Source organism: Primulina eburnea, chromosome 16 (assembly GCF_022965805.1).
Source record: "Primulina eburnea isolate SZY01 chromosome 16, ASM2296580v1, whole genome shotgun sequence".
In the NCBI taxonomy this organism is placed as follows: domain Eukaryota; kingdom Viridiplantae; phylum Streptophyta; class Magnoliopsida; order Lamiales; family Gesneriaceae; genus Primulina; species Primulina eburnea.
The window spans coordinates 11228906-11246358 of NC_133116.1; the positions used below are offsets into that span (position 1 = coordinate 11228906).

Here is a 17453-nt window from a genome sequence, read left to right on the forward strand (position 1 = left end):
AAAAGTAAAAATCTCAAACTCTCAAAATTTACCAAACTACACACTTTATAATATTTTTCTCTCTACTCAATTGCTATTTTCTTCACAAATGAGAGATCTATTTATAGAGTTTCATTACACATAATCCAAAAATAAATTCATCATTACATACATCATCACACACTAATTTTCAATATTCAACACCTAATTTTACCTAATTTTCAACATTCAACATACACATTTTAATATTATATTTTCAACATAATTTATTAGGTTTATTATTATATAAAAGCTATAACTCACTTTTTGTGTTTTTTAAAAATACTTTTAAATTTTTATGTTTGTATCAATGAATAAAGATTCGTGATTCAATTATGTATACGAACATATATCTCTATATTATATTTCATACGCATAAATCATAATATAAATATATTAACTTGATATGTTTTTTTCCCTAAAAATTTAAGATTTTTTAAATAAAGTTATTAGGTTTAAAATTTTAAATTAAATATTTTTTGTATGAATTACATTTGTTATAATAATAAAATTGATAGAAACTCCTAAAATATATTGGGAATTTGTTTCTGGAAGTATCATCCATTCCATGGAAAGATGGTTTCCGAGTCAGATACGCGCTTCAATTCAACTTGAAATCACTGTTGAAACCTACCCAAAATTTGTGGCTGCGCAGCCACAGCCTCCATCGAAAGACACGTTCTTTGAGAACTTGTCGTAGAAGCCCGCCGGTGCAGTGGCATCCCACTAATTATGGCCTCCAAAACTGTTGTTATTGCATGGTCTCCCCCATTACCTCATCAAACTACAGTCTACCCTACATGCTCTTTCTCAATTTTCACTCGTATCTAGGTTTCAATGGTTTTTTAGGGGTTCTGGAGAAGATGGGCAGTTGGGAATTGGAAACAGTGAGGAGAAAGAATGGGTTTGTGCAATTTCTGCTCTGAGTTCTAGCAACGTTTGCTATGTAGTGGCCGGCAGCCGTAACTCCCTTGCTATATGTGATGACGGAAAGGTTCTAATTTTGAACTCCTTTATCTTGGTTTTACTGTATTTGATGATATGTCTATAATGTGTTTGATAGTGTGCTTGTTTGCTTGATGCTTGTGATGATTTAGTTATTTACATGGGGCTGGAATCAAAGGGGAACACTGGGCCATCCACAGGAAACCAAAAATGAGAATGTTCCCAGCCAAGTTAAGGCACTTGCCAATGTCAAAATTATTCAGGTGTTTCATGGTTTCTTTTCTGTGACTTATTTATTTATTTGTTTTTTTGACAATGGTGTAGACTTTGGCATTCTTTGTAAGTAAAGTGTTCTGGTTTTGATCATAGGCTGCTATTGGTGGCTGGCATTGCTTGGCCGTTGATGAACAAGGTCGAGCTTATGCATGGGGTACGTCTACTGTTTTTGCTCAGTACCTTTTTTTAATGTGTTTACATTTTACAGAGGCCAAGTGAGAGTGGAAAATGTTGAAGTTTCAGCTTTCAAAGTTATTTGTGGTTAATAAGTGGAAATTTTGATCTCGTGCTAGGATAGTTTCGTGATTCATATGTGGACTAAAAAGTAGAGTTAGCTCCTTTTATTTCTGAACGGTGAACCTTCTTCGGTGCAGGTGGGAATGAGTATGGACAGTGTGGTGAAGAACTTGAACGGAAAGAAGACATGGGCAAACCTGTCAGAAGAGATATAATCATTCCACAGCGATGTGTGCCAAGACTTTTTGTTCGTCAGGTGGTCAAACTTCCGTATCTCAGTTTTAAGCATGGAAAATAATCATTTTAATACTTCATTCCCCTCGGATAACAAAAATAAGATCTTTTTTTGGTAACAAAATATAAGATATTTCAAATTATTTATAATTGTTTTATTGTGTTTAAAATAATATTTTTTTGAAAAACTTTGTGTGAAAATCCATAAAATAAATATTTTTCTGTTTCATATAAAAATCTCACCAAATCAAAGTCCCATATTTTCTTTCTCTGTTACCTTATTTATTAATCATTATATTGCAAAAAATTTCATTAGAAATTTTTAAAATTGTTGTGAAAAAGTAAAAATTTATGGTAAAAAGTAAAAATATCAAACTCTCAAAATTTACCAAACTACACACTTTATAATATTTTTCTCTCTACTCAATTGTTATTTTCTTCACAAATGAGAGATCTATTTATAGAGTTTCATTACACATAATCCAAAAATAAATTCATCATTACATACATCATCACACACTAATTTTCAATATTCAACACCTAATTTTACCTAATTTTCAACATTCAACATACACATTTTAATATTATATTTTCAACATAATTTATTAGGTTTATTATTATATAAAAGCTATAACTCACTTTTTGTGTTTTTTAAAAATACTTTTAAATTTTTATGTTTGTATCAATGAATAAAGATTCGTGATTCAATTATGTATACGAACATATATCTCTATATTATATTTCATACGCATAAATCATAATATAAATATATTAACTTGATATGTTTTTTTCCCTAAAAATTTAAGATTTTTTAAATAAAGTTATTAGGTTTAAAATTTTAAATTAAATATTTTTTGTATGAATTACATTTGTTATAATAATAAAATTGATAGAAACTCCTAAAATATATTGGGAATTTGTTTCTGGAAGTATCATCCATTCCATGGAAAGATGGTTTCCGAGTCAGATACGCGCTTCAATTCAACTTGAAATCACTGTTGAAACCTACCCAAAATTTGTGGCTGCGCAGCCACAGCCTCCATCGAAAGACACGTTCTTTGAGAACTTGTCGTAGAAGCCCGCCGGTGCAGTGGCATCCCACTAATTATGGCCTCCAAAACTGTTGTTATTGCATGGTCTCCCCCATTACCTCATCAAACTACAGTCTACCCTACATGCTCTTTCTCAATTTTCACTCGTATCTAGGTTTCAATGGTTTTTTAGGGGTTCTGGAGAAGATGGGCAGTTGGGAATTGGAAACAGTGAGGAGAAAGAATGGGTTTGTGCCATTTCTGCTCTGAGTTCTAGCAACGTTTGCTATGTAGTGGCCGGCAGCCGTAACTCCCTTGCTATATGTGATGACGGAAAGGTTCTAATTTTGAACTCCTTTATCTTGGTTTTACTGTATTTGATGATATGTCTATAATGTGTTTGATAGTGTGCTTGTTTGCTTGATGCTTGTGATGATTTAGTTATTTACATGGGGCTGGAATCAAAGGGGAACACTGGGCCATCCACAGGAAACCAAAAATGAGAATGTTCCCAGCCAAGTTAAGGCACTTGCCAATGTCAAAATTATTCAGGTGTTTCATGGTTTCTTTTCTGTGACTTATTTATTTATTTGTTTTTTTGACAATGGTGTAGACTTTGGCATTCTTTGTAAGTAAAGTGTTCTGGTTTTGATCATAGGCTGCTATTGGTGGCTGGCATTGCTTGGCCGTTGATGAACAAGGTCGAGCTTATGCATGGGGTACGTCTACTGTTTTTGCTCAGTACCTTTTTTTAATGTGTTTACATTTTACAGAGGCCAAGTGAGAGTGGAAAATGTTGAAGTTTCAGCTTTCAAAGTTATTTGTGGTTAATAAGTGGAAATTTTGATCTCGTGCTAGGATAGTTTCGTGATTCATATGTGGACTAAAAAGTAGAGTTAGCTCCTTTTATTTCTGAACGGTGAACCTTCTTCGGTGCAGGTGGGAATGAGTATGGACAGTGTGGTGAAGAACTTGAACGGAAAGAAGACATGGGCAAACCTGTCAGAAGAGATATAATCATTCCACAGCGATGTGTGCCAAGACTTTTTGTTCGTCAGGTGGTCAAACTTCCGTATCTCAGTTTTAAGCATGGAAAATAATCATTTTAATACTTCATTCCCCTCGGATAACAAAATAAGATCTTTTTTTGGTAACAAAATATAAGATATTTCAAATTATTTATAATTGTTTTATTGTGTTTAAAATAATATTTTTTTGAAAAACTTTGTGTGAAAATCCATAAAATAAATATTTTTCTGTTTCATATAAAAATCTCACCAAATCAAAGTCCCATATTTTCTTTCTCTGTTACCTTATTTATTAATCATTATATTGCAAAAAATTTCATTAGAAATTTTTAAAATTGTTGTGAAAAAGTAAAAATTTATGGTAAAAAGTAAAAATATCAAACTCTCAAAATTTACCAAACTACACACTTTATAATATTTTTCTCTCTACTCAATTGTTATTTTCTTCACAAATGAGAGATCTATTTATAGAGTTTCATTACACATAATCCAAAAATAAATTCATCATTACATACATCATCACACACTAATTTTCAATATTCAACACCTAATTTTACCTAATTTTCAACATTCAACATACACATTTTAATATTATATTTTCAACATAATTTATTAGGTTTATTATTATATAAAAGCTATAACTCACTTTTTGTGTTTTTTAAAAATACTTTTAAATTTTTATGTTTGTATCAATGAATAAAGATTCGTGATTCAATTATGTATACGAACATATATCTCTATATTATATTTCATACGCATAAATCATAATATAAATATATTAACTTGATATGTTTTTTTCCCTAAAAATTTAAGATTTTTTAAATAAAGTTATTAGGTTTAAAATTTTAAATTAAATATTTTTTGTATGAATTACATTTGTTATAATAATAAAATTGATAGAAACTCCTAAAATATATTGGGAATTTGTTTCTGGAAGTATCATCCATTCCATGGAAAGATGGTTTCCGAGTCAGATACGCGCTTCAATTCAACTTGAAATCACTGTTGAAACCTACCCAAAATTTGTGGCTGCGCAGCCACAGCCTCCATCGAAAGACACGTTCTTTGAGAACTTGTCGTAGAAGCCCGCCGGTGCAGTGGCATCCCACTAATTATGGCCTCCAAAACTGTTGTTATTGCATGGTCTCCCCCATTACCTCATCAAACTACAGTCTACCCTACATGCTCTTTCTCAATTTTCACTCGTATCTAGGTTTCAATGGTTTTTTAGGGGTTCTGGAGAAGATGGACAGTTGGGAATTGGAAACAGTGAGGAGAAAGAATGGGTTTGTGCCATTTCTGCTCTGAGTTCTAGCAACGTTTGCTATGTAGTGGCCGGCAGCCGTAACTCCCTTGCTATATGTGATGACGGAAAGGTTCTAATTTTGAACTCCTTTATCTTGGTTTTACTGTATTTGATGATATGTCTATACTGTGTTTGATAGTGTGCTTGTTTGCTTGATGCTTGTGATGATTTAGTTATTTACATGGGGCTGGAATCAAAGGGGAACACTGGGCCATCCACAGGAAACCAAAAATGAGAATGTTCCCAGCCAAGTTAAGGCACTTGCCAATGTCAAAATTATTCAGGTGTTTCATGGTTTCTTTTCTGTGACTTATTTATTTATTTGTTTTTTTGACAATGGTGTAGACTTTGGCTTTCTTTGTAAGTAAAGTGTTCTGGTTTTGATCATAGGCTGCTATTGGTGGCTGGCATTGCTTGGCCGTTGATGAACAAGGTCGAGCTTATGCATGGGGTACGTCTACTGTTTTTGCTCAGTACCTTTTTTTAATGTGTTTACATTTTACAGAGGCCAAGTGAGAGTGGAAAATGTTGAAGTTTCAGCTTTCAAAGTTATTTGTGGTTAATAAGTGGAAATTTTGATCTCGTGCTAGGATAGTTTCGTGATTCATACGTGGACTAAAAAGTAGAGTTAGCTCCTTTTATTTCTGAACGGTGAACCTTCTTCGGTGCAGGTGGGAATGAGTATGGACAGTGTGGTGAAGAACTTGAACGGAAAGAAGACATGGGAAAACCTGTCAGAAGAGATATAATCATTCCACAACGATGTGTGCCAAGACTTTTTGTTCGTCAGGTGGTCAAACTTCCGTATCTCAGCTTTAAGCATGGAAAATAATCATTTTAATACTTCATTCCCCTCGGATAATTGGGTTAATTAATATCAAAAAAATTGTTGCAGTGAACTTGTACTGAATGAAACATTTCAATATCAAGCATAGCTGATAATTATTCTTCTAGATGATCTATGATTACCATCGACATTTATTCATGTTTGGCCCCAAAGACTTAGAATTATTTTTTATCAACCCAAGAAGCAGCATTTGACTGTTTTTGCCATGTGTTTGATTTTCTAATGTATATGCAATACGCATGCGCCAAGCCACTAGTCAGATTCACCGGTGACAGTCCTAACTTTTTCACCTCACAGGTAGCTGCTGGTGGAACTCATTCTGTTGTTCTTACCCGAGAAGGACATGTATGGACATGGGGTCAACCATGGCCTCCTGGAGACATGTATGTTTGGTTTACTGAAATCTGTGATAAATATATTATTTCTTTTCTGATTTTTTCTTATCTGTTACTGGCATTCATTGGATTAAGTAGCTTAGTTAGTTGCTTACACTTGTTTAACGTCAATCAATCTACAGAAAGCAAATTTCGACCCCAGTTCGAGTGCAAGGTCTTGATAGTGTTAGGTTAATTGCAGTAGGTGCATTTCACAATTTAGCTCTTCTTGACGATGGAACTTTGATGGCTTGGGGCAATAATGAGTATGGTCAGCTTGGAACTGGTGATACCCAGCCAAGATCACAACATATTCCTGTCCAGGGCCGCTCTGATTTTACTTTGGTTTGTGTTACCATCCTCTATATATACTCTGTTGGCCATTAGTTTCCTTTTTCCATTGCATAGAATCTTGTGAGCATTTTATTTTTGCCACCAGTCAGTGATTGTTTCATTATATCAACTTCAACTAACTGTTGTGGTTGATTTTTATAGTAATGATAATTTCTGAACAAAAGACGGTGAATAGAGATGGAATTTTGAAGGTTATACGTTATGAAATTACTGATATCACATGGCAATAACAATTTGGAGTTCTATGGAAAAGAGTATAGTCTAGAACTTACCGTCATAATAAATTTTGAGAAATAGAACATCTTTGATTTTACTTATGGTTGGACTTAAGCGATTCTCTGCATTGTTGTCCAGGTTGATATTGCTGCTGGAGGATGGCATTCTACCGCGTTGAATGATGATGGAGAGGTATATATTATGTCTCTTCATTCAGCTAAAAATTTGTGCATTTGAACACATGTCGGTGCTTCTATCTAGTTCATGTTTTTCTTTAGGTGTATGGATGGGGCAGAGGGGAGCAAAGAAGACTTGGATTTGGAGATGACAAGAGCAGCAAAATGGTTCCTCAAAGGGTTCAACTTTTAGTGGGCGAGGACATTGTTCAGGTTCTTACATGTATCAGCATCCTTGTGATTCTTATATTAAAAATTTGTAATGACTTAAATAAAAATGCAACAAACGAAATGCTCCTTCAGCCTTCCATTCATTTCGTTGCTTTCATAAAAATTGAGTAACATCAGTTTTGCGTGACTGCATGTGTGTCATGGTAATTAAAACACCTTAACTCACATTCTTATAGTATCATGAATTTGGGTATAGACTAAGCCAAATTCTAGCTTTTTCTCTCTAAGACTGTGTTGACATATCTATGCTTGTTACGAATTTAATATATCTGTTAATGGCTTCTTTTCTTTTCTTTGTTTTGTGGTTTGTCCCTTTGAGTAATTAGGCAATTTTATGATGTGAACATTTTGTTTTGTTATTTATAGCATGCTTCTTTGGAAAACCAAATATAAAAACTTCTGTTTTTTTTGCAGGTTTCTTGTGGAGGTACTCACTCCGTTGCATTAACGAGGGATGGCTGCATGTATTCAGTAAGTGCTTTACACATCTTTTAATCTTTTTTATGCAAAAATGAACGTACCATCAACCCACCCAGAGGTATACGCTCTTCAGAAAAATAAACAAGCAATATATGCATCTTTTTATGCATCAAATGGACATACTATCAGCCATTCAGCCACCAAACGGTATATGCTCTTCAGAAAAATAAACAATCAATATATGCCCTTCAGGAATATAAAAAACAATGTAGATAGCCGCAAACAAAATAAAAATGTTTGGAACATCAACTCTAATGTTATATATTTTCTATCCCATGACCATTTGATATAGGTTTTATGTACATAGTCTTGAATAAATATTGATGAACAAAATTCACCAATTCGACTTAATTCAGTTGAAATCAGAAAGTTCTGTTTTTCTGTTTTGGAACATCAGCTCTTGTGGTTATTACAAGGTATTTATTTAATGCATCTCTGTAACACTCAATAAATGCTTCGTTTTCTCTCTGCTGTACATTTTTCCGAGTGTTGAAACTCAATCAGGAACCCAAGATGAGCAAAACTTTCTATTGCAAATTCACGTTTAACTTGAATCCAAGTTGTTTTCAAGGCAGTCATGCAAAACACATCTGACTTATCTTGATGCTTGCAGTTTGGACGAGGGGACCATGGACGTTTGGGATATGGACGAAAGGTGACAACAGGGAATCCAGCTGAAGTTCCGATAACAACTCCACCTCCTAAAGGCATCAGCGGCAGTGCAGCTGAAGGCCGGTGGTGTTCTAAACTAGTTGCTTGTGGTGGCCGTCATACTCTGGCGATAGCCGAATGGCACTCTTCTGAGGCGGATCACGAACTCTGAAGCGCTAAAAAGGTAATGGGTCTACGAGAAATGGCCTAGTTTGTTATTTTGTAGTAGAAAACCTTGTATAATAGATATGGGGTACTGTGAGATACCTTGGATTTGCGTCTTGTACCCTACTAATTCGCTTTTTGGGTAAATTGCACGATCTAATTGCCATAAATACCATCGGAGGTTTGGGGAACTAAAATGTCCCATGAAAGATTGTTCTAATCGCCATAAATACTTGCGAGGTTTAAAGAACTACGATGTGTTCCAAAATGTTACGGAAGATTTCTGTTTCCGTCACCGATCTGTCACATCAGTATCACAAAGCTTTACTAGAATAAATAGATATTTTTTGAAGCAACGAAACATCTCTAGTTATCAAAAATCTTGCAATTTTCCACTTCTTACAACTCAGAAATGCCAAGATTCTAATATTCACCACATGATAATCACTTGGTTCAGACTTACACGAACGTTAACCTTGTGGAAACCCGAAAGATTGTGAACTTGGAAATTGTGGTACTATTTTTTGAGGTTCCCTTAACGTTGGTAAGTCAGGCCCGAATCTGCTGTTAAAGATGCCATCATGCAGACGAAGCACGTAGAGTAGTTGGATGAGACCCGATATCGCAATAAACGCTTCCAGTGTTTGCTGTGATTTGCAAGCTTAAAATCAAGAACCGGTGATGGATGCAATGGATATTCTATGTTAATTTAGACACCTTACCAAGCTAGCGTTTACCCGTGTCCTCCCACTATGGTTTGTTTGCAAACCAGGCGCTGTTTCAATTAGCAAAGAGCATATTGTATGTTTAGAACACAAACAAGCTTGGGGAACGCAGAATATGATGCAGGCACGAGCAACTGAAATGCAAAATATTTTAGACTATCTTTTGACAACATTAATAATAAACAGATTTTATATGGTGGACATTGAAGATTAATATATGTGATGCATACCCAAAAGCAAGAGCAGTAATCCCCCATGAGATAACAACTCAAAAAGCGGGAGCAAACTGTGCCTAGAAATATCGCAAGCAGTTTTGAGATGGTTCTTGGCTGAATAAATATATCAGTTTTATAACTATGTTTTCAAAAGAATTATTTTATGTTATTTTTTAACAGTTCTAAATAATTTCATTATTCATCAATCTACATTAATATGGCACTAGCCACCGAGGCACACGCGTTGCGTGTGTCATTAATATATGAGAATAATATATTAAATCTTCGTGATTTTACAATACCATGAGAGTAAAAACATTTGTACTTGATCCATGAAAAGCCAGAGATTCCAAAGCTTAAATAAATATGTCAAACTCAATTTGTTACCTCACATGATATATGTGTTGATCTTAAAAAATAATATTCTTTTGAAGCAGTAGATATCATATCATTAGAAATAATGATAAACTTCAATGTAAAAGAAGTAAAATTTAATAGCGCCATTTTGAATTGGTTACCAAATCTGGTTGTTAGAATAAGGTTATGGCAAACTTTTTTGATTCTTAGGTTAATATGGGCAACACAATTGGGTGCCTAAGAATTGACATTTAGAAATGGAAAAGAGTTCTTCAGTCAGAAAGTATTGATATGTTGAATGTCTTGTCTTATTATTTACTTTTCTTTATGGTTGTATTCAGCAGTTTTGTTGTACCTCACTGACCTTTATCTGCGATTTACTCGATGATGTACGTGTTGAATTTCTTACTTTGTTTTTATTTGGATCATTAATGATTACGAGAAGCAGGTATTTTGGCTAGTTATTTTAGTAATGTTACAACGATCAGCTTCTGTGCCTAACAGATCTAATGATGCAAAAACAGATTGGCACAATGGACGGGAAATTAAATACGCATCTGCTGATATTGTATGCTTCAGAAACAGAAATGCCATAGATGCTGCTGAGCAGGTTGGTCGTGAGGCAGAGCGCCGCGGTTGCCCTTCTGTCTCTGTCCTCTCTGTGGATGAGTTTCATCCGGTATACTTCTACTCGTTATTTCAGAACATACCAACTTTCAGTTTTTTTAAATGTTTTGTAGGCTGATTATATTGGTTACTTGGCCAGAGTGACTTACCAACAAAAGAGAAAGTGATTTTTGTGGTGTCAACCACAGGACAAGGAGATGCCCCTGATTCTATTAAGGTTTTATTTATGTTTAATGATAATAAATTCTTTGTTTTTGTGCTTAGCTTTAATCCGTCATAATCAAGATTATTTGGCAGGGGTTTTGGAGGTTTTTGCTGCAAAAAAATTTGTCACATGGGTGGCTTAATGGAGTTTGTTATGCCGTTTTTGGATTGGGTGATTCAAGTTACCAAAAATATAATGTAAAGTTTTTATTTTTACTTTATTAAATCATCTTATGACCTTATTTCTAGATCAACACCTTATTACAATTCATGAACTTATTTCTAAAGGAAGGTATTCCTTCTTCCGCACTGTAAACATGCATTTTTTTGTTGAACATTCTAAATATAATGATGAAAAAAAAAGTGATCTTCTTGATATAATTGGCCTGATCTTATTTTTTTTCAATTGCCATAAATAGAGGAAATTTTTGGTTCTCCTGTTTTCAGATTACCAGGGTGTATTGTTATTGGATAGGTATCATATGTTTGGTTGTAAATTCTCATAATGGAATGTTCCGTCATAATTGTTTTAACAGATTGCATCTTCAAAAAGTTTTTTCCATAATCTTTCCTTGCTTATTAATTCCATGACATAAATGGATTTTCTGGTCGTAGTTTGTAGCGAAGAAGCTCGATAAACGACTGTTAGATCTTGGTGCATTGGCAATTATTGAAAGAGGTCTGGGAGATGATCAGCATCCTTCAGGGTACAATATTTATTCACATGATTTTAGATGATTAACCATTAGCTCTTATGAAATTTACAATATGGAATTTACGGTCTTTCCCCGTTTAATTCAATAAAACATGAGAAATGAAAGCACTTCATGTTGTTTGGATTCCAGTGAGATGCAAATTCAACTTCCAAATGGTGTTAGCGTGTAATCAATTTACAGGGAAACGTGTCAGTTTGCAATAGGACATTTTCGCTGCATTATAAACATTTTATGGATATCGGAGCAATTATGGAGTGTGCATCTAACATTAGGAATTCCACTCCTCCTACCTAATTATTTTCCTCTTATATATGAAGTCAAGTTTAGTGTGCTCGAATAACCTTCTAGTTTTGTGTAGTCCATATATGTGTAGAACACGAAATTTTAGTCTTGATGGTGTATTTTAATGGCTGTGTCATTTGGTACTAATTTTCACTTGCCAAAATGCTTGTAGTATGATGCTAATTGTTCATCTGGCTATTCCTGTGACAATGGCTCTCAGATGATTTGTGCACTTTATGTTGTTTCCTGCATATTTTAAGATATTCAACTTTTTAATTTTCATTTATTCAAATTAATGTGAATATTTTAAATTATTCATTCTCATAAAAGGTTTATGATTGGCATTTCGTTCATAGGTATGAAGGGGCTTTGGATCCCTGGATGTCCTCCTTGTGGAATATATTATATCAAATGAATCCCAAATTACTTCCAAATGGTCCATTTTTTGTCAATCCAGATGCAGCTTTAATTGATCGACCTAGAGCACAAATTATATATCATGACATCAATGAAGGGGTACCACCAGTTTCAAATGCCACGGGTTACTTGTTTCTTAGATATTTGGTGAACATGAAAGTCCAACAAGTCTTCCATATTTCATTGTTTCATTATTCCTCGATATTATAATGCATTGATGATATCCGAAGTTTTTATTTTATTAGAAATATGTCTATGTTTCTGCCACTATAAGATCGTATTGAAGTGAAAACTCTGTACAGGTTTGAAGTATCTTGAGATGCAGGTTGAGAGGACCCGTTCAATGACTCCTGCAGTACCTTCTGGGAAGAACATGCCTGAGTGCTTCCTGAAAATGGTATTATCATCATATTTTGTCTTTAGCAGTAAAATAGTTGTCGTGATATTCTGTTTACCTGTTCAGTTGTGCTTTCTTCATCTACAAGTGTTTTGAGTCTTTCAAAACTATTCCGTCAAATTTCAGCAGTATAGCATATCTTTCTTCCTAGGGATAAATCCTTGACTTGAGAATATTTGAAAGTGTGTTTTTCTGACAGAAATAGAAAATGTTTCCGATCCACAGGATGCCTGTTTTGACTATAATTTACCCACAACCTACTGACAAGAACACTGATTGTAAATTTGTAATGATGTATATATAGATACCAAAGTTTTTATGAGGCCACACGTGCTTCCAAAAGCAACTTCTTTTGGTTCATGAATTTGATTGGTTACAATATAATGACAAAGCACTTGATCAAACAACTCTTGTCTGTTTGTTCTTGCTGACAACATTCAAATGCTTTTTGTTGTTGGTTGGTTGAGGGGCTGATGGAAGTGTGTTTTAGCTACAGGTTGATCTGGAAACCTTTGACTTGTATTTTGTTTCATGTGCACTGAGTTTTTCTCAGCTAGTTAATTTTCTTAAGAAATGCTTGGGTACTAGAGGGATGAGTTGATTTGTTTTTTTCAGTTCATCTGTCTATTTGAAACTCATGTGCAAGGTATATAAGTATCCATAGGTTACACATGCTCCTACTGGTAAACATGAGTATTGAGTTGTTTGAAAATATGATAGATATGAACAGTTATCATATATATCGAACTTGCACCTTTGTGATCAAGTTTGTTTGTAATTATAGACCAAGAATCTTCGATTAAGTAGAGAGGGACAGTGGGAAGGATGTGCGCCACTTTGAGTTCGATGCTGTTTCATCTGTAAGTCATGCTAAACATTCTCAAATAGGCAGTTGTCCGTTTTCTTTTATGGTTAAAACCATACATATGTTCTTTTCTATTAATGTGTTGTGTCCATGTCTGCAGTCAATAGAATATGAAGTGGGCGATGTTCTTGAGATTCTTCCAGGTCAAAGTTCTGCCGCAGTAGATGCTTTCATACAGCGTTGTAATTTGAACCCTGAGTCTTACATAACTGTATGTAGTTCTCCATTTGAATTTCTTTATCGGTGCTTTTTCTTGAAGATTTTTTCAGTGTTTTCCGTGTGCCAATATCACAAACGTAATACTATCCCCTCTTGATCGTTCCTTTAATACTTTTTTCTATGTCTTGTTTAATCATCAGTTGTCCATATATGTTACACGGACCACTGGACTCTTGCATTGGTTACCATGATAAATTGCTGCTTGGTGCTTTATCTAAGTGGATTTGGTTTGTTTAACTTGTTCTCCAATTTTATTTTCATTACAATACTTGTCTTTAGATTCAGCCGCGAGATAAAGGGAATAAAGCTGGGATAAATACCTCCCTGTTCCCTGTGAAACTAAAAACTTTTGTTGAGCTGAATATGGATGTGGCGTCAGCTTCTCCTAGACGTTACTTCTTTGAGGTAAGCTTGTACCAATTGATTTGTATCTTTTGCTTTGTCAATTTATTCTGAATTGAAGATATGATTGATTGGTGTATCCTGTGTCGCAATATCTTAATCTTGCACATCTGATTTATTATCAAGACAATTGTTTCTGATGTTCTCTATAACACATTCAGTTGTTGTTTCTAATCTATGGGCTTCTTTAGGTCATGAGTTTTTTTGCAGTGCTGAACATGAGAAGGAAAGGTTTCAATATTTTGCCTCGCCAGAAGGAAGAGATGATCTATACCAATACAACCAGAAGGAGCGAAGGACTGTTTTAGAGGTGACAAGATATTGTTAATTTTCTACAAGTATTATTTTGCATTCATTTGTCCTTTAGATTTTCTTATTTCTTATGTAAACCTTTTTCAACGTCTTTTTACGTGTAAAATGTACTATGCGATCAACCCTGGAAAATGCAAGACGTTTGTCTGATATTCTCCTTTGATGTTTCATCTTGTCCCGGGAAAATGGTAGTGTCCTTGGTTTGCAACTTTTATTTCTGACCTGTTATATTTCGGAAAATATACCACTAAACCATTTGCATCAAGGAAATAATTTTGTTTTGTACGCATAAACTGTGATTTCTTTCTATTGATGAACAAAGGAAAAATAAGAGCATCGTCTTTAAATATTGCTTCATATCAGAGATATAATAGGTAATATTTTTTAGGTTTTCAGATAACGTGCTCTTTGATAGGTTCAAGTGCTTCATATTTATGTTAGAAGGACGAGGAGAATTTATGAACTCTTTTCTACTCTGCATTCTTACTCATTTTTCACCGGAGCTGTAATGTAATGTAGGTATTGGAGGATTTCCCTTCTGTGCAAATGCCCTTCGAATGGTTGGTACAGTTGGTTCCTCCATTAAAAACAAGGGCCTTCTCCATCTCTTCTTGTCATTCAGCTCATCCAAATCAAGTGCACTTAACTGGTAAGTGTGGTCACGTGGAAGACCCCATACAAGAGGAAGCGTTCAGGTCTTTGCTCGTCTTGGCTAGCCAGTCTTGATCCTCAGCAGAGTGAGTCCATTATCATATTCTGACTTCTATCTATTATACCAAGAAAATCTTAGTCTCCTGTTATATACTTTCACAAATTGTATTTAATCTTCATCAGATGTACTAGTAGCAGTGTGGTTTAAGAAAGGTTCGCTTCCTCCTCCACCGCCATCCCTTCCTCTTATCCTCATTGGTCCTGGAACGGGATGTGCACCTTTTCGTGGATTTGTGGAAGTAAGAGCACTTCAAAATGAATCTGACCCAACAGCTCCGATGATTTTTTTCTTCGGATGTGGAAACAGAGACAATGACTTTCTCTATCAAGATTTTTGGATGAAACATTCACAGAACAGGAGGGGTACTATCTGAAGACAAGGGTGGAGGATTCTATGCTGCGTTTTCAAGGGACCAGCCACGGAAAGTGTGTGTGCAACACAAAATTAAGGAGCAAAGCACTAAGATATGGGGTTTGCTTAGTCAAGGTGCTTCTGTGTACATTGCTGGATCGTCAAATAAGATGCCTTCAGATGTATTATCAGCCTTTGAAGATATAGTTTCTGCTGAAAGTGGGGTTTCGAAAGAGGTTGCTTCGAGATGGATTCGAGCACTTGGAGAAGGCCGGGCAAGTATTATGTCGAAGCCTGGTCTTGAAAATAGTTGATTTTCTCTTCTTATTTTTTTTAATAGAGTTGATTCTCTCATTTAAATACAAGAAAATGGTTGGAAAAGAGATTAGGAACATTATTGGTCTGAGAAATTGATTCTTGCGATATTCTAACTTTGATATTTTTGAATTACATTTATATAGGAAAAAGATGTAAATATAATATATTCGTGATCAATTTATCACAATCAAAGATATGAAACATCGTGTGTGTGTGTGTGTGTATTTCATGATATTACAACATAATGACGTCACAACATAAAGAATATGGAAAAAAAACTGACAACCAGATTTGGTAACCAATTCAAAATGGTGCTATTAACTAGATTATCATTACATACAAAATCAGTTTTTTTTAAACATTTAATTGGCACTGAACTAAATGAAATCATAAGAAACTGAAGGATTCCCTTTCCCTCGCAGATTCCCAGCAAATATGAAATGGAAAAAACATAGACAAGCCCACGAAATGAGTTTGATCATACCTATAAAACTTCAAAGACTCTTATTCCACATCGCGAATAAAAAGTTAATACAATACATGAACTTCTTATTTGATGGATTCAAAACCATCATAAACTGCAATGCTTCTCTAACTAAACAACCAAAGCCTATAGCCACAAAAAAACCTAGAGAATCAGAATAAAAAGCCATTATTCAACAAGGAACAAGTTTACAACGACTTTTGAAAGGGGAATTCCAACAAATACATAGCAATCCAAAATTAAATTGCAAAATGCCCATTTACCAAAAATGAAAGTGCCCAGAAAGAATCAGAAGCAGGATTTAGCTAAAACTCCGTTGCCACATAAAGTTCGATTCTTTACACTGAATTACAGCAAACTAGTGAGCCAACTCAAAAAGCGGGAGCAAACTGTGCCTAGAAATATCGCAAGCAGTTTTGAGATGGTTCTTGGCTGAATAAATATATCAGTTTTATAATTATGTTTTCAAAAGAATTATTTTATGTTATTTTTTAACAGTTCTAAATAATTTCATTATTCATCAATCTACATTAATATGGCACTAGCCACCGAGGCACACGCGTTGCGTGTGTCATTAATATATGAGAATAATATATTAAATCTTCGTGATTTTACAATACCATGAGAGTAAAAACATTTGTACTTGATCCATGAAAAGCCAGAGATTCCAAAGCTTAAATAAATATGTCAAACTCAATTTGTTACCTCACATGATATATGTGTTGATCTTAAAAAATAATATTCTTTTGAAGCAGTAATATCATATAATTAGAAATAATGATAAACTTCAATGTAAAAGAAGTAAAAAAATTAGTAAAAAAAATGTCTTAAAAATATAAGAACTCTGCTAGATCTTGAAAGTTTGAGTTTAAAATCTACCACCCAAAATGTAAATTTATCTCTAAAGATTATAATAAAACAATGTATAAGAAGTCCTAATATAATGATTTAGTGAATCTGTTCAGAATATGTGAGAGATTAGATCATAAGATCTTGAAGCTCGTAATAAATATATTATCTCACCTGCAAGATCAAAACGAACAGATGAATCTGATATGACCACTAATATAAAGTAACATAATAAATCATAGAACATAAACTATTTGATTGTTAAAAACAAACCAAATGAAGATGAGGGCGAGTATATCTAATCCATTGAATTGAATATGCGATTTATACAAATGCTTTGTTTGCAACCTTGTCCTTCAGCTTTTGAGTGTTTGAGTTAAGGTATAGTAGGTGAATAAAACAATGTATCTAATGAATGTTTGAGTTGGTATA

General features: G+C 34.2%; 3 protein-coding genes and 1 pseudogene across 3 annotated transcripts; all 4 read left to right on the top strand.

Annotated features, from left to right (window-relative positions):
* Positions 1–566: 566 nt before the first annotated feature.
* Positions 567–1576, top strand: LOC140816982 (ultraviolet-B receptor UVR8-like). The gene is made up of 4 exons (XM_073176502.1): positions 567–779; positions 868–1012; positions 1116–1226; positions 1333–1576. Exons 1-4 carry the CDS (start codon positions 751–753, stop codon positions 1456–1458), a joined length of 411 nt encoding a protein of 136 aa, XP_073032603.1. The 5' UTR covers positions 567–750; the 3' UTR covers positions 1459–1576.
* Positions 1577–2639: 1063 nt separating this feature from the next.
* Positions 2640–3637, top strand: LOC140817495 (ultraviolet-B receptor UVR8-like). Its single transcript, XM_073177214.1, has 4 exons — positions 2640–2846; positions 2935–3079; positions 3183–3293; positions 3400–3637. Exons 1-4 carry the CDS (start codon positions 2818–2820, stop codon positions 3523–3525), a joined length of 411 nt encoding a protein of 136 aa, XP_073033315.1. The 5' UTR covers positions 2640–2817; the 3' UTR covers positions 3526–3637.
* Positions 3638–4704: 1067 nt separating this feature from the next.
* Positions 4705–8672, top strand: LOC140817496 (ultraviolet-B receptor UVR8-like). Its single transcript, XM_073177215.1, has 11 exons — positions 4705–4912; positions 5001–5145; positions 5249–5359; positions 5466–5526; positions 5747–5865; positions 6220–6305; positions 6440–6641; positions 7005–7058; positions 7145–7255; positions 7688–7744; positions 8367–8672. The coding sequence occupies exons 1-11, from the start codon at positions 4884–4886 to the stop codon at positions 8574–8576; spliced, it is 1185 nt and encodes a 394-aa protein (XP_073033316.1). The 5' UTR covers positions 4705–4883; the 3' UTR covers positions 8577–8672.
* Positions 8673–10827: 2155 nt separating this feature from the next.
* On the top strand, positions 10828–15823 carry LOC140817225 (NADPH-dependent diflavin oxidoreductase 1-like; annotated as a pseudogene).
* Positions 15824–17453: the final 1630 nt, after the last annotated feature.

What these genes read in the sequence shown, in the direction of transcription:
- LOC140816982 (XM_073176502.1), top strand. Translation starts at nt 751, where the DNA reads ATGGCCTCCAAAACTGTTGTTATTGCATG. An exon ending in AAAACTGTTGTTATTGCATG is followed by an intron (nt 780 to 867) that starts GTCTCCCCCATT and finishes ATGGTTTTTTAG; the next exon opens with GGGTTCTGGAGAAGATGGGC. An exon ending in CTATATGTGATGACGGAAAG is followed by an intron (nt 1,013 to 1,115) that starts GTTCTAATTTTG and finishes GTGATGATTTAG; the next exon opens with TTATTTACATGGGGCTGGAA.
- LOC140817495 (XM_073177214.1), top strand. Translation starts at nt 2,818, where the DNA reads ATGGCCTCCAAAACTGTTGTTATTGCATG. An exon ending in AAAACTGTTGTTATTGCATG is followed by an intron (nt 2,847 to 2,934) that starts GTCTCCCCCATT and finishes ATGGTTTTTTAG; the next exon opens with GGGTTCTGGAGAAGATGGGC. An exon ending in CTATATGTGATGACGGAAAG is followed by an intron (nt 3,080 to 3,182) that starts GTTCTAATTTTG and finishes GTGATGATTTAG; the next exon opens with TTATTTACATGGGGCTGGAA.
- LOC140817496 (XM_073177215.1), top strand. Translation starts at nt 4,884, where the DNA reads ATGGCCTCCAAAACTGTTGTTATTGCATG. An exon ending in CTATATGTGATGACGGAAAG is followed by an intron (nt 5,146 to 5,248) that starts GTTCTAATTTTG and finishes GTGATGATTTAG; the next exon opens with TTATTTACATGGGGCTGGAA. An exon ending in AGGTCGAGCTTATGCATGGG is followed by an intron (nt 5,527 to 5,746) that starts GTACGTCTACTG and finishes TCTTCGGTGCAG; the next exon opens with GTGGGAATGAGTATGGACAG.